We start from the raw sequence: 17,113 nt of genomic DNA, 5'->3' as shown, positions 1-17,113 counted from the left end.
TAATGACGTTAGGGACGTTAGTGACGTGTTTTCTGTACTCATGTTACGTTGTTATCGTACGTATTGTACTTAGTTTACGTACTTATTTTAAAGCCAACCATGACGTTTTTCCTAAACCTAACTAGGTGGTTTTGTTGCCTAAACCTAAGTGAATGATTTTGTTGCCCCCTGCTTGTACTGCACCTTCATACATGCATGTTACGTGACACTGACACGCTATCCTCTGGTGGACAGGCGGGTTTATTACTTTAGCGTGATATCGAGTTGAATTATCATTGCTTAGCTCTCCGGTCCACAAAGTTACTGTTGTGGTTCACTCTCCTCGCTCTCATGGCGTCGTTTTCAGCCTCAGCAGGCAGCTGTTTTAGGCGAAGAAGCTCTAATAGTCTACCGTACAATAGCTGCTCAGCACCAAACGGTAAACAGACATGAAGCTGGTGAACATGGTAGAGCATTTAGCAGATAAAGAGACAGATATTTCCCTCAGCAGTTGGTGGAGACCAAAAACAGAGTGAATATTGGACATGGTCAGAAACACGACTCCAAATGAATGATAGTGTTGCTTCATAGCTGCTGGATGATACGTAAGTCTTTGCTAACAAGTTTGCTATATCAACTTAAAAGGGGACGATGTGTCAATGTTGCGTTCACAACTTGCTTCAGTTGCCCCAAAGTGGCCAAACAAACAGTTATTTCAGGTTTAAATAAAAGTAGCAATAGCACACTCTAAAAATATTTAATTTTAAGTAAAAGTCCAGCATCAAAAATGTAACTCAAAATCCCCCTTCACTCAAAAAAACATATTTTGCTTATTGTTACTACACTTGGATGTTTGATCTTCACTGCACAGAATGATACAGTTTGACACTAGAAGTCTGTTTTCACATTTATCTGCTGAAAATTCCTCTGTGCTCAACTTAAATCTGAGTTTCAGAGCAAGATTTTGTGACGTCTCTTTGGTAGCCAGTCCGGGTCCAAAATGCAACTTGACCAAGTGTGATGTGGACACTTGAAACCTCCAGTGCGCACTGAGAATAGACTTTACAGCGAAGTAAGAGACATTGTGTCTAGCAGTTAAGTATTTGAAATAAACAATATTTTCAATGATATAGTATGAGTAGATTTAAGTTTAAGAATCTTTTTCATAGCAGAATATTTGTATTTGTCTTAAAACATGTCTGGAGGGGATCTTGGAGGGGAACAGAAGTATAAGCAACAAAATATACTTAAAGTATTAAAAGTAAGTATGGCCCCTGTCAGTGTTATATTATTAAATCATTACATCAGTATTATTGATGCATTAACTAACAGAATTTTAATGTTGGTAAATGTTGGACTGTTGGTAAATTTACCCTATAAAAATGCATCATCTGTTATAAACTGATCATATGTTTTGTATGTAAAATCATAAAAAGAAAAGTACTTTACTTACTTTCCACAACTGTTCATCATTAGCAAGCAAACATTGCTGTTAGTAGTTACTTAAGCTCAAGGTCTTTCAGCTAATCTTTGGTGTGCTGTGATCCTAGAAAAGTCTTCGACCTTCGCTGTCAGACCTGAGGCTCATAATATTTGCAAATATATGGGTAGCGCCAGATGGGCGGTATTTGTCAAATAGGATAATGAAAAAGCAAGTGAAAGTTAATTCACTGTGCTTTTTTTCTGTGACCACCGCCCTACCTGAGCACATCATATTTTTTTTTTCCTGATGGGCCCATCTGGTACCTCATGCATGTTTTTGAATGAACAATTATAAAGTACTGTGAAGGTCTGCTTTGGTCCCACTGGGCAGGGTTTGCTTGACCTCAGAGGGTTGATCACTGGAAGAGAGGAAAGTGGGAATCTTCAGAGACAAGAGATTATACTTGAGATGCATTAGAGCTGAGGGAAGCAGTGTCACATCCTTGACAAGGGGCCGAGATGCCTAGTGCTCCTGGACCCTGAGGATTAGTTATCTGGAGTGCCTTCCCTGCTATTATCATACCTACAGTCTAGATTTAGTCACAGTGATGCAGCTGAGGCTCAAGGAGGAAGGATGAGAGGCTGCCAAAGCAAACTCATGTCATCTACTACACAGGCGTCATTCCTATCACATACAGCTTAATGGTGCTAAATGCGAGGTTGGCAGCCCAGTCACCAGGAAAGAAATGTTGGCATTGGATATATTTCTGCAAACCACGGATACGTCGAATGTTGACATTTTTGCATTTGGTCGGAGCAAGTGACGTAGTTTAAAGAGCGAAAAGAGGCACACCGGGCGGGTGGATGGGTCCAACAAACACAGGGCTTTCATCCAAGAGACCGCTCTTCGTGTCCAATGCGTCACGTTACAATCTGCTGTTTGTTCATGTCCCGTGTTCACAACGTTCAGGGTCATTTTCACTGTACAAATGTAATAGTTTTAAGCCCAACCACGTAGTTCTTTCCTAAACCTAACTAGTGGTTTTGTTGCGTTGTTATGTTGTTACGTTATTATTTGAACAGAAACCATGATATTGTTTCTAACCTTAACCAAGATGTTAACCTTGTGGCATTACGTTTCTGCAAGCGCGATACGAGGCTGATATAAAACGTATTTATGAACGTATTCTTGGTTCAGAAACGTCGCCAATCAACGGATCCCTGGTTTGCAAAAACGTTCAATGCCACCATTTTTTCTAGCGACTGAGAAGAGATTCGGAGCATTTCTATTGCCTCGGCACGGCTCTCGACGGTGTTGACAGCGTTAACAGTGAAAACAACAGTAATAGTGCTGAAAGATCTAACAGTGTTAACCTGGAGGGGAACGGGTGGGTGGGTGCTACGCTTTCACAACGGCGCCGTCGGTAGGGATGGTTATCATCTATAACAGCCGTATGAGAGCAGTGCAGCCATTGGACACGCTAGCATGCACGAACATGCACTAAAAGACATGAACGGCCGGCCCGGCTATGTCAACAAAACACATGGAAACAAGGATTACAGCACACTTAGAGGGAGAGTGACTTCATTCTGCTATATTAATGCTCTGGATATCGTAGAGTACCTTTAAAATAGGCTATATGGACATTCATATTTTGGCAATATATCAGTAATAACAGTTGAGGTTTTTCCCTTCTCTATAAAGGAGTCCAGGAAGCCCATTTCCCTTTACAAACATGCAGCTACTGTAGTGTTTGTGCACCACTGGTCACACAGTCTCAGTAGGACTATTAACAGCTATATATACAACCAGGATAGTGTGTCATGTGGATTCAGTTTCTGCCCACTGAGACTTAAAGGCATGTGTGAGAGTGTGGGCAGGTGCCACTCACTCCCCAGCAGGTCGGTTGTTAGAGTAGTTATTGGGACATCTCTGATCTGATCGTCCCGTTGTCCTTGTGTGAGCGTGGGGCAGAAGGGTTGGTGGAGGTGAGGTGGAGGAGTACTGACCGGCGGGCTCGCCTGGGGACAGCAGGGAAAGGGACGCACTGAGGTCAGGAGTGGAGACGGAGAGGAGAGGGCACAGGGGTATGAGGATAGGCTGGTGGAGCGGGGGATGGGGGGATGGGGGGTACATAGTTGAAATTCAAGGATAAGGTTTCCCAACCACTGCAGTGAAATGCATTGCGATGAGCTCTGGCCTAATTATAGACGAGCCAGTTTGGGGGAGGTGGATGTTTGGCAGAGAGGTTAGGAGTCACACTGTGAAGGGGTGAAAATGGGTGAATGTCAAGTTCGAGAGCAGACAGGGTGTCATGTCAGCAAACAAAACGGAGGCAATCACTTTATGTCAAATCCCTTTAATGATAAGCAAAACTGGCGCCACATACTGTACACATATGAGTAGAAATGAGCATTTATTTTGAAAAATAACATTTCTTGGTAGAGAGACAAGGTGAGCATCCTATGACAAAAATAAAGTGTATTTACTGCATACATTTCAAAGTGACATTTCATACAATATAAACACATTCATTCAGTTTATGTACAAAGTTGAGCTTATAAAGTGAGTCCATACAATTCTCTGATATACAAAAGGGTGTTTTTTAATCACTTCTCACAGTTGGTTTCATTCAACATTCATACTGACGCAGCATTCACCCAATAGTTGTAAAACACACATAAGTAATAAATAATGACATGAAGCCTTTTGTTAATCAAGTATTAAGTGTTAAAAAGCTTCATTGCTAAAATATTAAGGATACTCAATTACTGTTCGTAAGGCAGTATGTAGCAGATATGACTCCTCTGTAACTTCTCTGAAAGTAATCAGGACCTCTTCCATACTGATTGTTATCAAAAACATAGTATACGTTGATGGTGATACATTCTGATGGTGCAATAGGGATTTTAATCTATGGAGGCCCATTTCCGCCTGAAAAAGGACATGAAAAGTTAAGCATGTTAAAAAAAATACTAAATTTTCAGATGGTCAGTCAAAATTTCCAACTTGGTATCCATCATTTTGACTTAGTAAGTCAAACTTTTGATTTAAAATCTTATAATTTTGTATTATGTCTAACTGTGAGACTGTCCTCCCAAGAAGAATGACACCATCAGTGTCCCAGAATGACATATGCTTACATTCATGGGAAAGCGCCCCGTAAAAATATTTTGTAAAACAACCAATCCTACAATATCGTTGCAATATCGATGTCGAGATATTTGGTCATAAATATTGTGATATTTGAGTTTCTCCATCGCCCAGCCCTAATTTGTTAGGTCAACAAAACATCGGACATGGGTGACAGCTGTTCATTTCCCTTTTTTTTTAAAGCACGACGTCATTCCCTCACCTTAACTACAAGTTTATTATTGTAACCATTATCATGAAGGTCGCCTAACCTTAACGAAGGAGTCATTTTAATCCAAACCATGATCTTTCTCTAACCCTACTAAGTCATTTTTGTGCCTAAACCTAACCAAACCTTAACCATAGTGTTGTCACATCATAAAACAGATTAATTCTTAAGCAGTGATTTGCAGTTTTAAAAAAACAGCTTAAGTCTTGGTTATACTCCCAAACGGATGCATACACGGACAGCTGCGGACACCATGGATGTATAGTAATGCTATTTATACTGACTGCTTAGAGGACATATTCCACACAGTAGATCGCTAAGCTATCACTTGTAGCATTGTGGCCTCGTTGTCACAACAAATTGGTACGCAAATATCCGTAGAGAGCCTACGTGTACACCCTCTGATGACGAAATTTACGTCACCTTCTTGCATGCTCGTAAAGTATAACTTTGCTTAAGTCAGATGAGAAAACGCTTCCAAGTGTCGTTCTAAAGGGATTGGAGGACTTTAATTTGGAGGACTTGTTGCTAACTTTTCATGTTTTTTTTTAATTTGCTTGGCAGAAATGGGCTTCCGTATTAAACAGACTTCTAAAAGTTTTAAAATTGAAATGTGTCTGACCGTTTAAAACATTTTTATTTACTCTCCTTATGCTAACATAAGGACTAGGTTTATGTGTGGATGCACAGCTATAGGCAGGCTAACAAGCCTATTGTGACAATTTAAGTAAACACAACATAGAGCTAAAAACTAGAGTCAGCAGTAGCCCCGTTCCTTCCATCTATTCTCTACTAAAAAAACACTAAAACAATTCTTTGCACATTCTGCAGGCCTCACTTACGGGTTGCTGCCTTCTCTTCATACATTTGATTAAGACCTTGATTGACTTCACTGACAAATTAAATGCCAAGAACAAGCAAAGTCCTAGCCCTCAGGTGGGCTAATGGACGTTTCCACTTGCTCTCAAACAAGAATACTGAATTCACATTTTATTATCATTCATCTGCTAAGTGGCGCTATTCTTGTGTGACATGCATTTCTGCCAGGGGCTGAAAGGAAGGGAGAGGATGACGAAGAGGAATCCTCCAAATATAAGAATGACTCCCGCTGAGCCCACACAGGCCACAGACCAGGACAGCTCATGGTGTAAAGGTACGGTGTGGTCACTGGACAGCAAGGCCAGCACGGACTGGTGGAACATCAAGACAGAGAAAAGGACCAGTACACCTGCACATAAAGAGGAATTGGTGGGATAAGAGACGTCAAAATAAAATCACATTAGAAGATAACTTGGTAATGTCATCAAATAACCAACTGTCGGTTAGGGATATTGTCACGCTTGAATGTAAATAGGTAAAATAGCATAGTGAGGTCCCACCTGATAGGATGAAACAGAAGGAGGCTGGCTTGAGAAAGAAGGGCACTCCTTTGCTGAGGGACATGCCAATACAGATGGAGCCCATTACCATCATGGTCAGACTGAGAAGGGCCAAGATAGCTGCTGCTAGATTCAGCTCTGTGAAGGGAGGGCAGAAGGAATAAAGAGTATAAAAGCAAAGAAAGAAAATAAGTGTGGTTAAAGTTGGAATCTGTTATTTTATGCAGCGAGAAATATTCAGGAAAGATGGCAGAGGTATTGTAAAATCAGATATTAAACCACCTCACAAAGTTTGATTCTACTGGGTTTATAGATTATATTTGATTATGAGAATACAAACATGGTGTGAATTGTGCCACTTCTATTACTGGCTCTGTTTAAAACAGATTTTATTGGCATTGCAAATCTGAACAGGTGCAACCCAAAAAAGCTGATCAACATTTCACAATAGCCAGTGCCAGTTTTATGTTTTCAGACACTCGACCACACAGATATTATTATTATTTTATTAATTAAAACACAGCAGATACAAGCTTCAGAAATGGGTGAATTTTGGCTAGAAGAAGCTAAAAGGAGGTGAGATAGATAACAATGAAATCAACACATAAAAAATGCTGTTTGGTTTTTCCCCCAATTGCATTTTACAGTTTTTGATTGATACATGTATTTTTGGTATCGTCCACTGCAGCCATTGATTGGTGCAAGTGTGTGTCCATAAGGTTTTTAAATTAACCTGCAGAGACTTAAAACTTGCTTCACAAGAATCAATCATCACAGAACACATTTTTTTTAATGCAGTTGGCACCATAGAGTATTATGAGAGTCTTTCTGGCATCTACGAGCTGGCTGCCAAACAGAGTCTAACGTCATACTATAGCGGGTCTGTGAGGCTGTATTTAGACACACACACATGCTAACATGCTCCCAATGACAAAGATAACATGCTGATGCTCAGCAGGTATAATGTTTCTCATGTACACCATCTTAGTTTAGCATGTCGGCATGAAAACATAAGCTGATAATTAGCACTAAATACAAAATGCAGATGGGGATGTCATTAATTTTGCAAGTATTTGGTCGTACACCAAAGTATTGATTTCTGATTATTGATGATGGTGCTATACGAAATACTAAGGCATCACCGAAGTGATCACTATTCTTCCTGAGGGGGACACGAATGTCGAAATTTCATGGCAATCGTTCCAATAGTTAAAAGATATTTCACTCAAAACCCAACTCATCATCCCAACTTGACGCTTTGTCAGACCCCTCGGCGTCACTTTTCAGTCACAGTAAACTACGGTGACCAGACGTCACGGTTTTTCCGGGACAGTCACGGTTTTCAAGCTGGGTGTCCTGAGTCCCGACAAATATCTGTAAAACACTCAAATGTCCCGGTTTTCAACAGTCACTGATAAATTGTCCCAGTTTTCACTACAATTAAAATAACAATATTATACTTCCATAGACGTTTATCATGTTACACTCATTAATTCATTTGTGCGCATGAGATAAGTACAAAGAGAGCCAGCACAGCGCACCACTGCAATGGAGAGTGATATTGTGCGCTGTCAAGCCATAATTACGCATGGACACGGAAGATCCACTGGTTACATGTGGCGAGCAACATGATGTGATAAAGATTGTTCGGGTTCAAAACTAAAGTTGAAAAATGATTTCCATAGTCCCAGACAACAATACGTTTCCTCTGAGGAAAACTCTCTGCAGGACTGCCAAACTGTCATGAGGGGAATAGTCCTGTGATTAAAGGGGGTGAAGGCAGTGAATGTGATAAGTCCTGATTGTCAAAGCCTCTAATGCACCCACCTATAATAATACCTTCTTTCTAATCCCACTCCGTGCTCAAATGCGCCACAGGTTTGCCAAGTTAGCCATCCTGATGAAAATGCCTATGGTGCGTGCATAGTAGCGTGTGCATGTGCGCGCACGAACGCGAGGGTGCATGAACGTGCGGTACACTCAATGGTCCCGGTTTGGGGGTTTGAAAATATGGTCACCCTACAGTAAACACGTGCTTAATGTTTTGAATTAAACAAAATCACTTAGTTAGGATTAGGAAAAAACAACATGGTTGGGTTTACAATTACTACATTTTACAGTAAAAATGTGACTTGACGTTGTGAACACGGGACACAAACGAATAGCTGATTGTAAAGTGAAAGTGAAACTTAATGTACGGGACACGAACCGCGGTCTCCAGATCAGCTCTGACTGGTTGTTTGGTTGTGAAATCTTGCAGATGCCATTAGGAGCACTGGAGGACACTGTAGGACACCGGAGGACACCGGAGGACACAGAGGCACATGATATTTTTTTCAGATTATCTGTCTCATTCACTACTGTCAGGATATAGTGACCGTTTTATAAAAATAACTTTTTTTAATCATATTTGCTCCAATCTTGCCTACTTCAACTTTAAATGTCTGAGCGTCCTTGAATACATCAAAACAGTCCTTGCTCAAAACTTTTGACCAACAGCTAAAGTTGACTTTATGCTCACTGTAATGTAAGTATCAAGTCTCAGCCAGCTGATCTTCAAACTGCACTGAAACCAGCGGCTGCTGTAATGTAAACACATTAATCAGTCTGATAGCTTATGGTTTGCTTTGGAAAATGGGTGGCAGCAGAAGTTAATGGGCTGAAACATGCAAAAACCACCAGCATGGTCCTCTGAGCATCCCAGCGGACGTCTTTATTGATAGTAGCAGCAATGTAACTGTTAGTGTGCAACTGCATGTGTAGCAGAAATTGCAGGGAGGGAAGTGTAACGTCTCACTCTTGTCAGTTGTCTTCTTGAATATGACTGCATTCTCCCCAGAGGTGAAGAATTTGAAGTAGGTGCAGTTGGTTTCTGTGGGTAAATGAAAAGATCATACAAAGAGATCAGACACACGTACACGTACACGTACACACACACACATACACGCACACACACACACGCACACTCCTATGGATAGCTGCTGGTCTTCTTTATGCGCCTCCTATGCATCCATGCACTCTGTCCTTCCAGGCATCATTCCTATTTATATCCAAGTGTCGAGCATTAGCTGGAATACCCAGAGACACACACACACACACACACACACACACACTGCCCAGCACTGCACATATGGTGCCGCCAGAGAGGGTGAGAGACAGCAAAATACTGAGGGTGGATGGCAGAGGGGAGAAGAAGAGGTAGACAGAGAGAAGGGACAGATGGAGGATAGAAATGGAGAGGCGTGGCTGCAGAAGAAGAAGAAGAAGGGTTGAGGGGAAGGGGATATGAGGGGTGAGCGAATGATGAAGGGGGATGCAGCAGGAAATGTGGATAGAGGCTCAGAGGATGAGATAGCGGGGGGAAAGGAGGAGTGAGTTGGGGGCAGATGGAAGGGGTGGTGAGTGAAGGGGAAAAGAGAGGGGAGCCACAGATGGAGAAGGAGGTGAGGGGAGCAGGAGATGTCAAGAGGGGGAGGAAACACAGAGGGGTTGGTTAATACTGCATTAGACATACACTCTCCCTCAGTCCCTGTCTGTCCCTCTTCCTCGTTTCCCCCCTCTCTATATTTAGACAAAAACTGTGAAGTAGTCAGATTCCACTTGGCTTCACAAGCGCATAGTGATGACTTTCACCCACTGAATATAATGTGGTCCAAGATGACCACATGCTTGTTGTGCACACATTTCTTTCACACACAAATATGTTTGTGCCCGAGCACATTTGCAAACATTTTTTACAGAAGCAAACACACCATTTATCAGCTTACTGATTTCCTAACACGTTATGCTATCACAGTCAACTGGTTATGCTCTCGCTCCTCCTGCTGAGGCTATAATTATTGAGCTGTCATGTCCCTCTCCAGCAGGCAGCGAAAGATGGATAGCTGGTCTTGAGATGACAGCCACGGCATCAGCGGGGCCGCACTCTGCTCGGGACGGGAGCCAAAGGCGTGTAAACAGCGATGTGAAACAGAGAAGCAAGAGATGGCCAAAAACAGTTGTTTTCCTCCAAACATGACAGGCCCACGGCCATCTGCGACAGGCGGCGTGGGCCAACGTGTGAGAAAGATTGTCAGAAGCATACTGGCTGCTCTCACACACAACAACAGACCATCTCGGAGGCACACATATCTAGCAGCCAGAGATGCAGGACATTTTGACAGGTAAGATGAATTATCCCTTGACGACTGAATACCAAAACAATGTTGTGACACATCATTCAAGGTGATGCATGTGAATAGTATTTATGTATATGTGTGATCCACTCTGCTGGATGAGGAGATTTTTCTGGTTTCTTCAGAGCTCTGCTGTGTCTCAGCAGATTCCCTGAGATAGGCCGTGATTCCAAGAGCAGCACCTTCGAAAGCCCGCTTCGCCTATCTCTATCTCACTTCTCCCGATACCTGCCTCTCTCGCTTTTCAGACAGAAGTAGGTCATTGTGGAGATAATCTGGAGAACCTAACCACGGTCAAGTTGAATAAAGTGCTTTTAGAGAGGAGCTGTCACAACTCTAAACGTGGACGTTCGTCATCGCAATAAACCTGTGGCCCGGCCCTTATCACCTGTCTGTACTGTGTGTACAACACGAGATGATTAGGTACCCAGTCAGGGGAAAAACTTGAAATCGATGCTTCATTACACTGACAATGTTGTGAATCACAAAGGTTACATTGTGTGATGCTACATGTAGCTGCATGCTGCTTTGTGTTGTTACAATAGCACAAGAATTGGAAACAGCTTTTCTGTGGTCCTGCTCGCGCTCTTGTTTTTCGAGCATCGTATTTCTTTAATGATTCAATTTGCACATTATCTGTAGGATGACCTAGATACATATGTATGCAGGCAGCTTCACATATCCTCTCTCTATCCCTTTGCAAGGTTACAGTGGATGTGCATATGTATATATACGGGGAGAAATTATCAAAAATCATAAATATGTTGCTCAGAAATCTGGAGATTGTTAGTGGGATGAAAATTATTCTCATGTTGGCTTTCCTCAGTCCCTTATGGGCTCTCAGATAAAAGACCTACAGATGTAAGCGTATTCCCAGAGGGCATACGTTGTATTAGTTCTGCCTGCTCCCTCTGTTTTCACATCAGTGGTGATGGCAAAGAAAAATCGTGGCGATTAAGTCTACACGTTTTTCCCTCAGTGATGTCAACAACTTGCTATCTCTCAGAAACATCCTTTGACCCTTTCCTATTAATTCACTTTCATACCGAGGCGCGTATTGTAACGTGGAGGCGGCCTCGAGGTAGACTTGCATGGCCGGGCAATTCAGTTTGCGGAAAAGCAGACATGAGCAGACAGTCGGGGAAACAAAACAGACACACGCCCTCCAGAAACCTCACCTGCTCACCTCCTAGACAGCACAGACACACAGAGCGATGAACACAAACTCACACAGACACACTGCAGCCAGAGGTCTCACCTCCAGGTAGTTCAGCGGGGCCACAGCTCGTCCTCTCTGGGTCTATGTCAGCCACCCATAGGGTGCGGATGCAGCCCTTCCACAAGCCATAATGGGCCATCTGGCAGGTCGAGTTGCCGCTGAAATTCTTTGGTTGGGCCAGCTCCACCCAAAACTCTGTCCCCATGCCCAACACGGTGAAGGTCACGCCGATGATAGACACAAAGAAGGCCAGTTTGATCTTCCCCTCCTGGCTGTCACTCATCTTGGGGATCCTCCTCTGTCCCCTTCCACCTTTCATTCCACCTTGTCCTTGTCCAGCCCCCGCCACCCCGATGCGACCGTCATCATCCGGTTGCACGAAGAAGTTGGACCACATACTGATCTCAAGGCCAGGCCCGACGAAGACCAGGCGAAAGAACGGGGCACTTGTGCTAAATATTAGGGGAGCAAATAATAGATGGGTGGTTTAGTAGGAAAGAAATGGAGAGAGGTTAAGTGTGAAGAAGGTGCAGGTTTTGGAAGTTTTGTTTTAAAAAACAGTATATTAAAGAAGAGGAGACACAGCTATCAACTATCCTGTGATGGATGGATAAATTGAGCAAAGAGTGAACAAAGGATCAAGTGACAATAGGTGGGCAGAACAATGAAATTAGACAGAAAGAGATATGAACAGAGTTACAGTGAAGTGGGGGGGGGCGGATGAAGTAAGGAAATGATAAAATGGGAGGAGACGGAGGCATGGACCAGGAGAGCCAGTGTGTGTTTTCCGTCCAGTCCCCTGAAATAGAGAGATGAAACAGAAAGATGAAAGAGCAGCCAGCATATGCTTCACGAGAGCAAAATCCTTTCATCACCAGCGTAATATTTAATTTCCAAGAGCTTTATCAGCATCTACAGTATCCCCCCTCCTCCCTAAAAGCCATATGACATGCTCTCAGCCAACAATAGATAAGCCATATGGCATTTCCCTGAAAGGCAGATTTTGCTTCAGATGAAGAAACAATTGGGCTGGGTGAGCCGGTGGAGTCGGATGGTTCCGGGTTCAAGGTGAGAGATAACACCACAGCGCCAGACTGGACCGCCCATCTTCTATTTTCCCAGAGGACTTGACAACAGAGCTCTTCCCCGAACAGGTACACTATCTCTGGCCCAGACACAGATCCCCTTTGATCTGAGGGGATAATGGGTTGCCACAAATACCTCCCATCCTGCATTACGTGTACCAGCAAACACTTGGAATCTGCAGCCATGACTGAGCATGCATACGAGTGTGTGATTCAGTGTGTGTGTGGCATATTCACTGTAAGGTCCCAGGCTTATGGAGTTGTTTCTGTTACTCCAAACTGTGAGCGAGGGGCCTTTGGGGCAGTCTTAACAACGTGAGTGACGGGGCACAACGGTGTCGCCGCTCTGCGCAGGGTGCATGAGAGGTGATAATTCATGCCTGAACCCTCTGACAGAGAGGGGGCCGCAGTAATTAACTGTGCTGTGCAGACCAACAGGTCACATAGTGGAGGCATGAGGCCTGGCCAGTTAGATGGGAGGCACCAACAGGTCACACACAGTTGGCGGATCACTTAATTCAGAGTTTTGCGCTGACAGCATCAGAGGTTTTATATAGGCAACGCACCAACACGAAGCCCCTGAGTGCAAGTCCTTTGTGAAAAATATTTTGCAGGATATAAATATAAAGAGCAGTATCCAGGATGTAAGTTTAAATTTAGAGTTTTGCAGGATGTTCATTCTGAGTACTATGATCAAAATAGTAACATCTATCTATAAACAACCAGACAAAAACTATGGTCCGTGTAGGGATATGGTTGAAATGATCATTTAGAGCTGAAATGATTAGTTTATTAGTTAATTGGACAGAAAATTAGTCTGTAACTATTTTGATACTCGATTATTCATTGAAGTAATTTATCAATTAAAAATTTGAGGATTTTTGTTTCTTTTCTCAGTTTTATATCGTAAACTAAAAATATTTGGCTTCTTGTACTTTTGGTCTGACACATGACATATGAAGACGTTGACATCTTATAGATTATACGATTGATCTACTAATTGAGAAAATTACCTGCAGGTTGATCCATAATAATTAGCTGCAGCCTTAAAGCCATTATCACAATATTTGTAAGGATGATTTCTGGCATAGATTATACATTATGATATAGCAAATGTGTGCAAAGTCACACATAAAATAATCAAACTAATGTTGAAAGCAATAAACTGTTTCACTGTTATACATGTAACCAAACTCTTCATATGTGGAAAACAAACACAAATAACTGATAATGTCAGTCGTGTTTGAAAAAGAGTAAATTTTCTGGGGAAGATCATGTGATACGATTGAAAGCTTCAGAGCAGCTATAAAATGGACTTTGTGATGATGTTGTTTTGATGACTAATTGAGTTAGATTTTAAACCCAACCTGCTTGGAGACATTACTCTCGGAACTCATCGTCTATCGGGCTGACGACAGATAAGCCTCTGCGGGCAAGGGGTCGTATTTCTGGGGTTCCGGTGTAGCCAGTGGATATCCGGGCCAGGACTTCCTTTTCCGTGGACATTGTTTCCAGTCCGATTAGCAACTTGAGATGCGAGACTGGAGTTGCGAAACGATGTATACGGCCAGATCGTTTGACAAGTAGCCAGTTTACAATCTAATTTTAAACCAATAAAAAGCTAAATCATCATCAGACGATAGTCGGCTCTCCACACGGACTGTTTACCTGCGTTCAACCAAAGCCTGCTCGAACTTGATTGACCAATACAACTCAACAAATGGAAACCAGAACGCTTCCAGTACCAACATCTTATCCTGTTGCCTACAGATTCTTCATATGAATGCAGAATCTATTTATAGAGATTAGACATTCATTTGGACAACAGAAATGTGCAGAACAATAATATGATAAGATCACATCATCATGATATTATTCTGCCAAAAGTCGATGAATGATAATCCTAATTTACAGCAAGTATATTGTAAAGGGATATAATCTTCTAATATTAAGAGTTAATCTTACAAAAGTAAAAGTCTCTAATGATCCAAGAATTTTGAATAGCAGCCATGCATTTGAATACTCCTCGGGCATTAACTGTAATAAAGAATATCAAGACTGTAGCCGCTGACAGCCAAGTTAGTAGTCATAGAGTTACACACCTTGATCACATTACATCCATATTAACCACAGGATGATCGGAGGGGTCAGAGCATGCCAGGCTACTCTGTTGGAGGGACAATACAGACAAATGCTCATTTTGTACTAAAACATTATCCTAAACAACTGATTTAAGTTGTGTAGCAGCTGAGCAGATGATAAACTTGTACACACAGGGGCATTTCACATGAGGAAAATGAGGAACTCTCTCTACCGTTTCACCAAAGACAGCCACAGCCACCTGTGTGACATGTGGGCATAAGAAAGCAACAACTAGCTAATGCACTTGAGTGAAAAGAAAAATAAGTCTGACCTGTTTTGGTGTGTGTTGTTCAGTTCAGGAGGAAGAGGCGCTTGAAACTTAATAGAGGGCGAGATGGGAGAGTTAGTGAGAGAGAGAGGGAGGTACATAAGGGTTATGGAAAGTGAGTGTAACAGGGGAGGGGGCTGCAGCCTGGTTGGTTAACACTGTTGATGATTAAATGTGTGTGCTTGCACTGCTGTGTGCTGTGTGCCCCTCAAACTGCACCTGCAATCTCAACAGCACCCTGTTCACACGCCACACATGTTGGAATGTTAAATCAATGAGCAGAGGTGCTGCAGGGTGGTCCGGTCACACAACGACAGCCATGCCAGCATGATTAAAAAACATGTCTGCATCTGTGACAGCCTTGCTGTTTGTGTGTGTGTGTGTGTGTGTGTGTGTGTGTGCGCGTGTGTGTGTGTGTGTGTGTGTGTGTGTTTGTGTGTGTCTATTTTAGACAGCCACCTGTTAATGACATTAAGTAAGGGTGAAGGAGGAGCCTGTGTTTATACGAGAGGGGATTGATGACGCTTTACAGCAACACAATATACTGTGAGGTAAGTGCAAATCTGACACAGAGACGGAGAGTGAAAGTGAAACGGGGGGACGGAAAGAGCAGCAGAGAGGGACACATATGGAGAAGGAAAAAAAATAAGTGCAAGAAAGGACAGAAAGATGGGAAAAGGAGGTTAAAGATGGATAAAAACAGGTAAAGAAAACACTAATGTCTGAGGTAGATGCAGACTACACTGGCTGAAAATGAAATGGTCTAGAGAAGAAAATGAGAATGTGCAGCCCCATTTCATTCCTCACTGAACAAGGTCCAGAGAGATTTCAGAGACTCAGCCTGGTCTTGTGGAAAGCTTTACTCGTGGCCCAGCCCTGCTTGGCTCCTGCACAGTTTAGGTTACATACGTGGCACAGCGAGAGGGAGGCCAACCCCAGCGGCCAGCCACGCTCAGGGAGGGCAGGAAGGGGAGAGAGAGAGAGGGGGGTGATGCAAACTGAGAGTGAGTCGGGGACAGAGAGACAGAGCAGGAGAGAATCTGAGAAAAAGGGACGAAACAGGCTGTAGGCTGTGACAGGAAAATAAACACCTACGATGTCCAAAACAGTCAATTTCCTGCTCCTTTTTGGGAGAGAGTGTTGTTGAAGCCACAGCGCAGTTTGCAGACTTTCTCAGAGAGAAAGAAACATGTTGGGCTCATGACAGCCATGATGAATTGATTCATCTGGAGTATAGCTATCTGTTTTAACGCACATATGTGCGTCTATTCTTTAAAATGACTTTGCTTCTAATTATGCAGCATATCTCTGCTCCTCCATCATATGAGATTGATAGGAAGTGTCCGCAGGCGGTCTGAGGCCATCAATAATCTACAGTATGCTGATGTGAACAATCTTGTCTCCACATCACTCAAGTGGCCCTGTCAGCAGTACTGGTTTATGCTCGAACACACTGAACTGCACACATGTGTGCTCATGTATGCAGCCATGCGCACACTGACCACACGTGTGCACATTACAGCTGCAACCATTTCTTACTCTGATGTCGCAAAGTAATGTTGACTGAGAATATTTGCCCCGATTAAAGCATAAGTCTGGTGCTATATTGCAGTTTTCTTATTGTCAACAAATCAATGAACCCATGAAAAGACCAAAACCACGAATTGATCCGTTCTGTATTGTTGTCCAAAAGAAATACATCAATAAGCCACACTGGACAACATGGGCACTGTAGTTTATTTTCAGTCAATCCAACATGTAATATTCGTGTGGTGTAAATACATCCAGCGCTGAAAATAGTCCCCAATAAACATGCTATTTATTCCATTTTAAGTAATGTTTGCTAAAAAAAACTACAGTGGCCAGCTATTTAAGTTTTTTTTCTATTTCTTTTTTAATAATTACAGTATTCAGTAGAAACAAACGGGCTTAGGGCAGACAACCACAGACAGTCTGCGGAAGTCAGAAAATATAAAGAGATGGACTAACACGCTGTTGTTTTTGGTCTTTGTTGACAATAACAAACACAGAAAATGTGATGTTACTTATAACATTAACAGAGGCTCTGTTCTGTTCAAGTGT

At 42.6% G+C, this 17,113-nt stretch overlaps 1 protein-coding gene across 6 annotated transcripts; it reads right to left on the bottom strand.

Moving 5' to 3' along the window:
- Positions 1-3,745: 3,745 nt before the first annotated feature.
- cacng6b (calcium channel, voltage-dependent, gamma subunit 6b) lies at positions 3,746-15,147 on the bottom strand. 6 transcript variants are annotated; one of them, XM_037785524.1, is made up of 6 exons: positions 15,035-15,147; positions 12,237-12,335; positions 11,576-11,988; positions 8,940-9,014; positions 6,143-6,280; positions 3,746-5,991 (listed from the first exon to the last, which is right to left on the bottom strand). In XM_037785524.1, the coding sequence occupies exons 1-6, from the start codon at positions 15,130-15,132 to the stop codon at positions 5,771-5,773; spliced, it is 1,044 nt and encodes a 347-aa protein (XP_037641452.1). In that variant the 5' UTR covers positions 15,133-15,147; the 3' UTR covers positions 3,746-5,770. The 6 variants fall into 6 exon arrangements, with proteins under 6 accessions (XP_037641452.1, XP_037641457.1, XP_037641454.1 ...); XM_037785529.1 differs by lacking the exon at positions 12,237-12,335 and adding an exon at positions 14,724-14,788 and having other exon boundaries at positions 15,035-15,091; XM_037785526.1 differs by adding an exon at positions 14,724-14,788 and having other exon boundaries at positions 11,576-12,335; positions 15,035-15,087.
- Between the last annotated feature and the right edge of the window lie 1,966 nt (positions 15,148-17,113).

Source organism: Sebastes umbrosus, chromosome 11 (genome assembly GCF_015220745.1).
Source record: "Sebastes umbrosus isolate fSebUmb1 chromosome 11, fSebUmb1.pri, whole genome shotgun sequence".
NCBI lineage: Eukaryota > Metazoa > Chordata > Actinopteri > Perciformes > Sebastidae > Sebastes > Sebastes umbrosus.
This window is presented reverse-complemented; position numbering and strand designations above follow the sequence as displayed.

Excerpts from the sequence above, each read along its gene's own strand:
- cacng6b (XM_037785524.1), bottom strand. The coding sequence starts at position 15,132 with ATGTACCTCCCTCTCTCTCTCACTAACTCTCCCATCTCGCCCTCTATT. Across the intron at positions 9,015-11,575 it reads CCCCGCTGAACTACCTGGAG|AAACCAACTGCACCTACTTC; the intron begins GTGAGACCTCTG and ends ATTTACCCACAG. Across the intron at positions 6,281-8,939 it reads CAAGAAGACAACTGACAAGA|AGCTGAATCTAGCAGCAGCT; the intron begins GTGAGACGTTAC and ends CTCCCTTCACAG.